The 10,708-nt window shown below is 37.3% G+C and overlaps 1 protein-coding gene across 1 annotated transcript; it reads left to right on the top strand.

The window, feature by feature from the left end:
* The first annotated feature begins 1,597 nt into the window (after positions 1 to 1,597).
* Positions 1,598 to 9,932, top strand: slc25a33 (solute carrier family 25 member 33). Its single transcript, XM_056733403.1, has 7 exons — positions 1,598 to 1,757; positions 3,998 to 4,171; positions 6,084 to 6,161; positions 7,018 to 7,118; positions 7,206 to 7,272; positions 8,556 to 8,836; positions 9,128 to 9,932. Exons 1-7 carry the CDS (start codon positions 1,717 to 1,719, stop codon positions 9,328 to 9,330), a joined length of 945 nt encoding a protein of 314 aa, XP_056589381.1. The 5' UTR covers positions 1,598 to 1,716; the 3' UTR covers positions 9,331 to 9,932.
* Positions 9,933 to 10,708: the final 776 nt, after the last annotated feature.

Raw genomic sequence — 10,708 nt, forward strand, 5'->3', positions numbered from 1 at the left:
TTTTTTTACAGTCAAGACATACACAGAAATATGAGTCTAGTTTTTGTTTTGTTTTCAAACGGGGAATACACACCTGACATAACCTGTCAAACAGGATGTCCATTTGAGTCACTATAAATATTTACAGTTAACTGTACATCCGATTTCTTAAAACGTGCAAAAGTATAGAAAATTTCAGTTGTTTTGTTCTTTATAGCTGTTGATGATTGACCAGGGGGTGTGATAATGATAATTGTTTTCGGAACTTTTTCACCAGCCACCCTGGTCAAACAAACAAGTCAGTGTCAACAACACTACACATATCAGTTCATCCTTAATAGGTATTTGGTTTGGAATTGCACGCTCACCTCCCATCACACACCCCCTCCTGCTATAGGCTCTTCAGCTCAAAACAGCTTGTCCATGTAATGACTGACATGCCTTAGCATTCTGGCCACGCTATCATGATCCCTTTAAAATCAACAACAAATGCTTGACTTTTTACTATGTTCCTTTTCCATTAAGCTGAATTGAATATAGATTCACTTTGTTTGGCCTACTTTACTTACTGAAATTTTATTTCTAACGAATTTCACAAAACAAATGTTAAATTGAATATGTATATTTGAAAACTGTGATTAACGACCTTTATAAAGTAAAGGCTGGTGATGCTTCCTTTTATTTTAATGGGTAATTTATTGTAAGACAATGTTAGTAGGCATAATTCAATTTCAGTGATTAAGTATTATGTCTCCAGTTTGTCATACACATTGTCTCTTGTACATGACCACCTGCTTCATATCCATTTTTACATTTTTTTATTGACAGTAATATAGTAGCAAAACAGACACAAACAAAACACTGGTGGGAGGTTACAAAAAGATATGCAAGGAATTACAAAGTGCCTTTTTTCAAAGAAAATCAAATTTAATTAAGTAAAGAAATAAAAACAGTATAACAATATATATTCAAAATATATGAAATTTTGCTAAAAAAAAGGATGAAATTAATCATATAAATGCAATTGCTAGTATGATAACTGATGTGCAGTTTCTAAGTATATGTTTCCAAAATAAAACAAAATATCTATCAACATTAACTTTTTTATATAGGCATTTGGCAGACGCTTTTTCCAAAGCGACTTATATTGCTTTATCCTATACATAGGTATTTACAATCCCCTGGGATCGAACGCACAACCTTGTGTTGTTAACCCAATGTTCTTACCGCTGAGCTACAGTAAAGCTTCATTCTTAATAATAAAATCACAAATATGATCCCAAAAAGGTTTCACATATGGGCCAAAGTATAAATGAACCACAGTTTCTAAGCAATTATTACAAAAAGTGCAATTCGTATCTATACCTTTTCTACATTTCATGTAGAAGGAAATGATTTGTGGGGTAGATATTATGAATAAGTTTAAGTGATACTTCCTTCATTTTGTTTGTGATTTAACGGGGAAGAAGCCAAACCTTTTCTCCTTACATTCAAAGATACAATGCTCCTTTTTTACACTTTAGTTTGTGAATGGATGGGGACGATGGCGTCATAGACAACACCCCCTTCCTGCCCCGTGACGTGATCAGTCCGGCCCTGGGTACTTCTCGGATTCTTCGCGTTATTCCGGGGTAGAGCCACAGAAGCCGGTTGTCGGGCAGACGCCATATCAGGCCGCTTGCTCCATATTTTATTTTAATAAATCTAACGTTTAGTGAGGTACGATGCATCTTTGAAATGGCACAGAAAGACACGTTGGTACATCTCGTCGCAGGGGGGTGAGTGTGATTTATTATAAAGCGTGTTTTATTTGAAGAACACAAGCTATCGCGGTAGCGAGGCTGGAAGGTCGAAAACAACTTTGAACAGACTCGGGTGGTTTTGTGAAATGTCTCGCCCGTATCGTACGGAAAGCAATTTAAGTCTGTTTTTAATATAACTACCGCGTCGTAATTCTGGTACTTTCAAAATGAAGTTATGTGAAGAAAGCCGCGTTAGCTTTTAGCTAGCGTTGAAGCTAGCCATTCACGCGATGGAAGTGTTTTGGATTACATTTATATGAACATTTTTTATTTCAATATTAATAAAGAGAAATTGTGGTATAAAACAGCTAATGTGGTCTGAGAGTAGTTGGATTAGACAGCCCCGCTGTCAAGAAGACGCGCAGGATCGCGTTACGTAATGATTCTGTCTAGTTGCACGAGACGACGACGAGAGCAGTTAACTGCATATCTCGCGAGCTTTGATTTACTTATAATATAAAAATATGTTTATATATAAATGCATGTAACCATTATATATGTATTGTATTATAAGCTACAAGAAAGGAAGGTTGTATTGCTTGCCAAAATGGGACACGCTATACTTTTTTTGGCTTTTACGAATTCACAAAACTAAGTTGTCTTTGCGTGGATCGTTTTTATTGTTAAACGTTTGAATATTAAAATAGAGGTTTGCTTTGGTTGAGTCTTATCTTGTTCAAGGTCACCCCACAATCATGTCTTAAAATACATTTCTAACATTAGGGGACCTAAACGTGTACTTTTCTCTTTATTTAACTTTTTTTGATGGCTGTTTCATGCTTTTAGCGCATGATGATGCGTCGTAATTGCGCAGTCCATTTAATGCCACCTGCTCTTAGTAAAGTAGTTAAACGATTGTCTCTTTCAAGGGCATAAAGATTCGTGCCCAACTAACCATGCTTTTAATCCTACTCCTAATAAACGGCAATAATGTGTGCATTTGTGCAAAGTTACTCGTATCTAAATATAAATGAACGTATTAATTTATAAATGGACAATAGGAGTGCACGTGTTTAGAAGAATTGCTCTTTTGAACATGTTTGAAATGTCATTTTGTCACATCAGTCTAGTCATGTATTAAAAATTACAGCAAAGCAGAAAGCTTTTTTGAACAATCGGATGGGAAGTATAAAAAAAAAGTCAGATCTTTGATTCTTTATGTAGGACATACATATTTCTGCATCACGCTTTAATATGCTGTCAGCTTTTCTTCAGTTCAATTCTTTTAATACCATATAGTTAACAGACTAGAGCTTTAGTTTTGAGCCCAGTAGTTAGATTCAGGTGACTTGCTTTTAAGGACGCATCTGCGTTCTTCTTTTATTCAAAGAACTTTGTCACGATATGTTATGTAATCCCGCCTCTGGCTTTGTTTGTCTGTTCCAAAAAGCCTGTTACAAAACATAAACTAATCGTTTTTCCAGAAGAGATGCTGTGTAGTTGTAAGTCCAGATGAGACTTGCAGCGGTGTTTGGCTTAAGGATGTTCGCCCTTGTTTGCACTACTTATGAAGATTTGTGATTAATCTGTCCCACTTCCATTCCTGAGGTTGGAGCCATTGTGCTCCTCACGCACCCTGTGCATCCACCCGAACCCATGATCTGTGTCAGCATGTTGTAGCCGAACTTCTCTTTAGCATGATCTATGTTTGTGAAGTAGCAATGTATTTGCTTTGTGTCCTGCCAGAAATAAACATGTCTTGGTTGGGATGGTTCTGCGGGTTGGACTGGATTTGGTATTTGCTTTGGTTGGCTAAGCCTTTACATTTTCATTTCCAAATCGCGTTTTGCATTAAGTTAGTTCGATTTGATAAGAGAAGCTTGTTTAACACTGGTTACAGATTTTATGATAGTGATCCTGAAATCAATTTCACCCACGTCATTTTGTTGAGGTTCAGTTTGCTCTCCTTGACCTCCGTGACTCCTAAAACAACCGGAATGAGACTCACTGCTAATATTGCTGACGCTTGCAGTGACATTTGCGCTTGAGGTTTTGTTTGACCTGGATATGCCCCAAACAAAGTCACGAAGATGGGATATTTTGGGGCTTAACTAATCATTCATCTCCTTTAACATGGCTTTTATCTTTTATGCAGAAAAGTCTGTCTGGTTGTAGTTTCAAGATTCTTTATTGTCACTTTACAAGATGGTGACGGAGTCATATAATGGCTCTGTTCAAAGACCAAGCATTCACATTTGTTTTGTTTATGTCAACAGATGTGGTGGAACTGTAGGGGCCATCATGACCTGCCCACTGGAGGTGTTAAAAACCAGGCTCCAGTCGTCAGGCTTCACCCTCAGACCTGTGTTCCAGGTCCAGCTGGGTACGTTCAATGGTACTGGCGTCATTAGACCGGGACACGTCACCCCTGGCTTGCTGCAGGTCTTAAGGTAAGCGGAAATGATTGGTCTTGAATTTAAACATTGTTATTTTATGGAGCAGTCAAATAGTGTGCATTAATTCGTAAATATGTCCTATGCATTTATTGCTATCAATTTGGCGTCTAGATTTGATCTACTTGAAAGCAGATTACACAGAGAGCTTTGTGGTGATGATGCAGGCAACTCTCATCCCGCTTTTAAAGGAGCAATGTGGGATTTTTAAGAGGATCTATTGACAGAAATGCAATATAATATTCAAAACCGTGTCTTCAAAGGTGTGACGACTGTACGTAATGAATCGTATGTTTAAATACCGTAGAATAGGCTGTTTATATCTATATACATACAGAGCGTTGCTATTTACTGTTAGCTATCTCTGCCCTCAAACGTGCTGTGCAGTGAAATCATGAAAGGTTTAGCTTTATCATAGCTTAGACCATGCAAATAATAATGCAAATGAATCAAATAAGCGAAGATGACACAAGTATATACAAGCAGCACACTGGTTCCAGATAAACAATGATGCTCAAACTGCTCCGTTACACAGCTAATATGACAACAACAACATATCTTGGTTCTAACAAACAATAAAACCAACGTTACTCTCATACTGATCCGAATCAAAGCAACCTACTCGGGGGAGATTTTAGGACGATGTTTCTCTCCAATGTATCTATGAGTATCTCCGCTTAAAGCCTTAGAACCGCTGGTCCTCGTGCGTCTCTGCTGCAAAGTCTTTATGATATTACATCAGTTCCCGACTTTTATCCTTCTTTTATACTTAAAATCCACAGACCCTTTATTTTATGTAATAAAAAAGACTCTTTCTACAGTTTTTCTATTTGCTATACTTTTCTGATCTCTTCGCTGCGTCAACATGAGAAGACACGCTGTCTCAGCCGACGATATCTTTTTGTACTGCGGTGGAAACGCAGGACTGATGAGATTGGTTTCAATTCTCAAACTCATCGCTAGTGGCTGCTATAAATCACACTCCAGACCTTTAATAAAGGGGCGTTTTACTGCTGGTGTCAGGCCAGTGGAAGGCAGCCCTTATGTAAGGACACAAGAGTTCAGTACGTGTGCCATTAATGTCGCATTAAATGTCTATTTCGGGTAGTTTGGGAACTGGCCAAGGCCTTTAGGAACCTGCACTGTCACATGATTCCTTCTTGCTGTGCTCCGATTACTGTCTGCAAGCAGATTGTGTCCCTGACCAGCCATCTCTGAGGGAGTGTATTGGTCTACGTGACTTTCAAACCTTCAGAAAAGACGAGCTTCAATTTAGTTAAAATGACAATTCTGTCATCAATTAATATTCCAAATCTGTAAAAATGTCTTTGTTCTTATGAACACAGAGAAAGATATTTGGAAGAATGTAGGAAAGCAAACAGTACTGGGGCACTCTTGACTGCCATTGTCATTTTTCCTACAATGGTAATCAATGGTGGTTTGGTTACATTACAAGCATTCTTCCAAATATCTTTCTCTGTGCTCATCAGAACAATGAAATACATATAGGTTTTGAACAACTCGAGGGTGACTAAATGATGACAGAATTTATATTTATGAGTGAATAGTCCATTTAATGCGTTTGACAGACACAAAACAAACTGCAAAAACATAGATTTTATTAGTTACTTATTTTGTGTGTTTTCTGGGAATTGAACCCATGACCATGGCGCAGCTTGCACTGCTGTACCAGTTGAGATACAGGAACACTCACAATGAACGGCTTTTCATTTCAGGAAGGGTTGTATTATTAACATGCGGTGAAAAGTTACTTCATCAGTTAAATCATCTGTCAGGAGTCTATTGTCATATGGGTAGAATCAGGGAGGACACTTGTTTAACTGATTTATATAATGCTCTGATAAGCCACACACTTGATGGTTTTATCAGTCTAAATTTTTTTTTTCAGGTCAATTCTACAGAAAGAGGGACCAAGATCTCTTTTCAGAGGACTGGGCCCGAATCTCGTTGGTGTCGCACCCTCAAGGTAATAACAGTGATTTAACACAAACGCTGCTTGGGTCAAAGGTCAAGAATATGATGTGCGAATAATATGATCTCAAGGTTAAGTGGTAAATTACATTGGAGTTAAGATTTCCATTGAGTCAAACCAAGGAGAAAGAAGTCCTTTTAAAAAATATATGTTAAGAAGTCTGTTGCTTTTTTAAATATTAGATTCATCCCGTTTCCTGATAAGACATGGTTCAGTAGGAAGGGAGGACTCCTGAAATGTTTAACAGTGTTGTGTTATTGTGTCTTATTATCTAGGAAAAGCAATGACACAGCTATAAACCAACAAAGCAACCATATCTGACTTAGAGCAACAACCCCCCTGATGTTATTCAGCTAAAACGGTTATTTTACAATAATACATCATTTTCAATGAGTAAATGTATATTTAAGACAGGATAAAAAGTGACTTAGTTCATAGAAGATATTATTGTATGTTCTTAGAATTTCTTATCGTTCTCTGAAACTATCACCGTGTATTTCCCTCCAGCCTTTTGTAGTTACATATAAATAATGTAACTTGGTAACCCTTTTACAGCTTTTCATGTTGGCCCTGAAGTTTAGTAGAGCCGTCATGGTGCTTATTGAGCTTTTGTGCCGATGTACCCACAGTCTGTTCCAGAAATTTACCAAAAGAACGTCCACAGTTTGAAACAGACTGCACCGTCAGGAAATCTCGCAGCATGCTGTTTGGCCGGATAGATAAAACATTGGCAGTCTTTCAGTTTAACTGGCCCGTTTTGCATTAAAATGAACTCTGCACTATCATGGGCGGATGGAGGAAGCAGTGGTGGTTTGAGTTCAACAGAAGTTCTCTTTCTGTTTGTTGGCAGGGCCATCTATTTTGCAGCTTATTCAAAGTCAAAGGAGACTTTCAATGGTATCTTTGTGCCAAACAGTGGAGTGGTACACATGTCCTCGGCGGGCTTTGCAGGTGGGGTTTTGCCAGTGTTTATAATTGTTTTATAAAGTACTTTTGACCGGACTTGAGTTTTTACATCCCTATTTTTGTGCTTTTCAGCATTTGTCACAAACTCCCTGATGAATCCAGTCTGGATGGTCAAAACAAGAATGCAGCTCGAGAAGAAGTATGTTAGTTCTGTTGAGTTTTAACTACTCTACTGTAAAACTCCGATTGCTGTGTTTAATGAAGGCTTCGAGGAACAGGAATTTGGCACCCTTGAGCTCTTTTCCAAAACGCTATAAATCCATTTTAATTTCATGACAATTTTTTTACCTAGACTCATACATTTTGTTAATATTCAATTTATCCTGTTAAAATGGTCTTGGCTCAGTCGGAACATGTTAAACAATGATTGTTAAATAAAACAACAATATTGTCGGTTATAAAATCAAAGTTTATTAATTTTTTTTCGAAACGCTACAAATCTATCCTTTTTTTCCAAAAAAAAGTTTATTTCATTTTAAAACAAACAAACAAGAGAGCATGCAACATATGACATCAGGGACTATAAATGAGTATAAATCAAATAAATGCAAGTGCATGAAATAAATAACAGCCAAATAAAATAAATAGTAACAAACTAAATAGCAAAATAAAATAAATATTTTCAATTTCATGTTTCAATATTTTCCACCACATACAACAAATAATTTAAAAATACCACTAACGAGCGAATTCTGATTGGTCGAGAGGACATATCGCAATTAGGCTAAAAACAGGTTCCGTACTTATAGCGTTTTGGAAAGGAACGTCATCTTGCACTACATTTTAAACAAGAAAATATAGCGATTTGCCATGAAACATTGATGGAGCAGTAAATAGGTTTAGTACAAAGCAAAATGGCATGAAAAACTAATTTTTCTAAATTTAGAGTTTAATGCGTTTTGGAAAAGAGCTCTTTGTGTGGGGTGCATTAGAGGTAATTTCTGGCTTTATAGCCGGCGAGATGGAAGGCGTCCCCAGATACCATGAAGGTTAATGAGTTTTCAGATGGCGAATGTGAAACTCAATTGGTGTCCTCGTACACAAGCTTCATAATGATTAGCATGTGATCCAAGCAGGCACACTATAAATATCCACCTTGACGCACAAGTCGGGACTTAGCGGCAGCATTCTATATTTACACTATAAAGAGCACCGGACAGTAGCCTGCTAGGGTCAAATGAGAGAAGTATGTCAGATGGGGCGCTCTAAAAATAGTCCGATATTAAATTCTCCTTCCAACCACGTTGGATTTTAAACTTTAAAGTTTCAAGTAGTTTTGACCTTGATTTTGGTATTCGCACAGTTAGTGACGAAACAATATTTCAAAACTGGATCTGTTAGCAAAGATTTGATCGTGTGAAATTCTTGTCCTTTGTAATCTATCTCTTCCTAATCGCCTGAATGACTGTCTGTGTTCTGCAGGGCACGAGGAGAGAAGAAAATGAACGCGTTCCAATGCGCGCGCTACGTGTACAAGACCGAAGGGATGAGAGGTTTTTACCGGGGCTTGACTGCGTCATACGCTGGCATCTCGGAGACCATGATCTGCTTTCTCATTTATGAGACGCTGAAGAAGCACCTAGCACATAGCAGATTTACCACACCCACCACTGACACAGAAAAAAGGGCTTCGGATTTCCTGGGCCTCATGATGGCTGCCGCCTTCGCAAAGGGTTGCGCGTCATGCATAGCTTATCCACATGGTATGTACAAACGGCCATCATCAGACAGTCGGTCTAAATATACACACGCATGACTTTTCTGTTGCAATAACGCAGACAGACTACATCATGATAATTTCATGCTGATATTAATGAAAGATTCACTTAAAAGGACTAGGTGATATAATCCCACCATTTCATTATATTTAATGAAAGTAATAATTAACAGTGAACTTTTTTTATTATTTGTTTAATTGTGATGCAAGTCATAAAATGCAAAAAAAACTATAATCCTGAAACATGCTTTTTGTTTTTGCCTCTTTTCTCCTACAGAGGTAATTCGGACAAGACTCCGAGAAGAGGGAAGCAAATACAAGTACTTCTTTCAGACGGCACGCCTCGTGGCGGTGGAGGAAGGCTACGCTGCTTTTTACAGAGGTCTCATTCCACAGCTCATCCGACAGATCCCCAACACGGCCATAGTGTTGTCTACCTATGAGCTCATAGTCCATCTACTGGGTGATACCTCCAAATGAAGCATAAAGACTTTTTGATCTCCAGCTGGATTGCTGCGTTGTGAGGAACGTTTGAATATCCAAAGACTTTTAAAAGCATATTTTTTATTTAAGTTTATGAATGCACATGTTATCAGATTCGTTTTGCTTGTTTGTGTTACGTGAACGGCGCATATGACATAGTTTTTCCAAGGGTTTGTGTACACTGTATCATTGTAAATAAAAAAGGTCATCTTAGTATACAACTTTCTTTTTTGTTAACTAAATTATTCTTGTAAGTAGCAGCTTTTTGGTTGCAGGCATTGATTTCTTTGGTTCTACGATTTAAGAAATGTCTAACGGGTTTTGTTAATTATTACTGGATCCTGGTTTTATTATGTTCTTGGAATGGAAATGATGCTGAAATGAGATCGTGGAATAGCTCTATAGGAGATACTTGTCAACCTCTTTGTGGCACCTTCTGTAGGAGCGTTCTGGTGTCCGACCAATTAATTCCATTCACCTTGTTAGATATGTTTTATCTGTTTATTTTGTTTCCTTGAGACGTTTGGGAAGTTATGCAGAAAAGGAAGGTATTGATGCATATGCAGCTGATGGTTTCATAAAATAAATAATGAAAGGTGCCAGTTTGTTGTCTTTTATTAGCCACAGTAATTGACATGGTGAGTGCACCAGTCTAATACGAGGAATTTAACACAGCTAACGGATTGCGTTTTTTCCAAGAAACGGGCAATATTCCCATGATCCCAACTGTTTACCCGAGGCTACAAAAACATGATCTTTGAGCCTACTAGTAACGTTAAGGTCTTATCTCTTGTGTCATTAAAGATGTACACTTGGTGCAAGAAATCTTTTTCTGTGAAAGTTTGTATCGTTGTGATTTAACCACAACATAGAACCAGATAGTCTATAAAACATGAGAAACAAGTTTGGAAAACTGCAATAAATGATTTACACTTACACATGTTGCCATAGGAGGGCATGCTTTGCTATGGTTTCTGCTGCACTTACAGAAGCTAGTCCAGTCAAGATGCGTTAAAAATATAAAATATATAGATTGTGGGAAACACAAAAAATGAAGATAGAAAAAAAGTAGAATATTACGAACACCGCAATGCAATATATATTTTTATATACGTGTTTAAAAATTAATAGTGAGAAATAGCTATTACAAGTATGGATAACCTACTAAGTACGGTATGTGATGAAAAAATTGAAACAATTAATGAAAGGTTATTTTTATTTATTTAAATGTAGCTGTGATATTAACTGTTAATATGCAATATATAGTTTATAGTTGTGTTATTAGGACAAAGTGCCACTTACGCTTACAAATCTTTCTTAGTGAAAAATCAATTAAATATGTTTACATCGCCGACGCGATGCTGTTTTTCTTTAG

This window comes from Triplophysa dalaica, chromosome 20, assembly GCF_015846415.1.
Source record: "Triplophysa dalaica isolate WHDGS20190420 chromosome 20, ASM1584641v1, whole genome shotgun sequence".
Taxonomy (NCBI): domain Eukaryota; kingdom Metazoa; phylum Chordata; class Actinopteri; order Cypriniformes; family Nemacheilidae; genus Triplophysa; species Triplophysa dalaica.

Excerpts from the sequence above, each read along its gene's own strand:
- slc25a33 (XM_056733403.1), top strand. The coding sequence starts at position 1,717 with ATGGCACAGAAAGACACGTTGGTACATCTCGTCGCAGGGGG. Across the intron at positions 4,172-6,083 it reads GGCTTGCTGCAGGTCTTAAG|GTCAATTCTACAGAAAGAGG; the intron begins GTAAGCGGAAAT and ends TTTTTTTTTCAG. Across the intron at positions 8,837-9,127 it reads ATGCATAGCTTATCCACATG|AGGTAATTCGGACAAGACTC; the intron begins GTATGTACAAAC and ends TTTCTCCTACAG.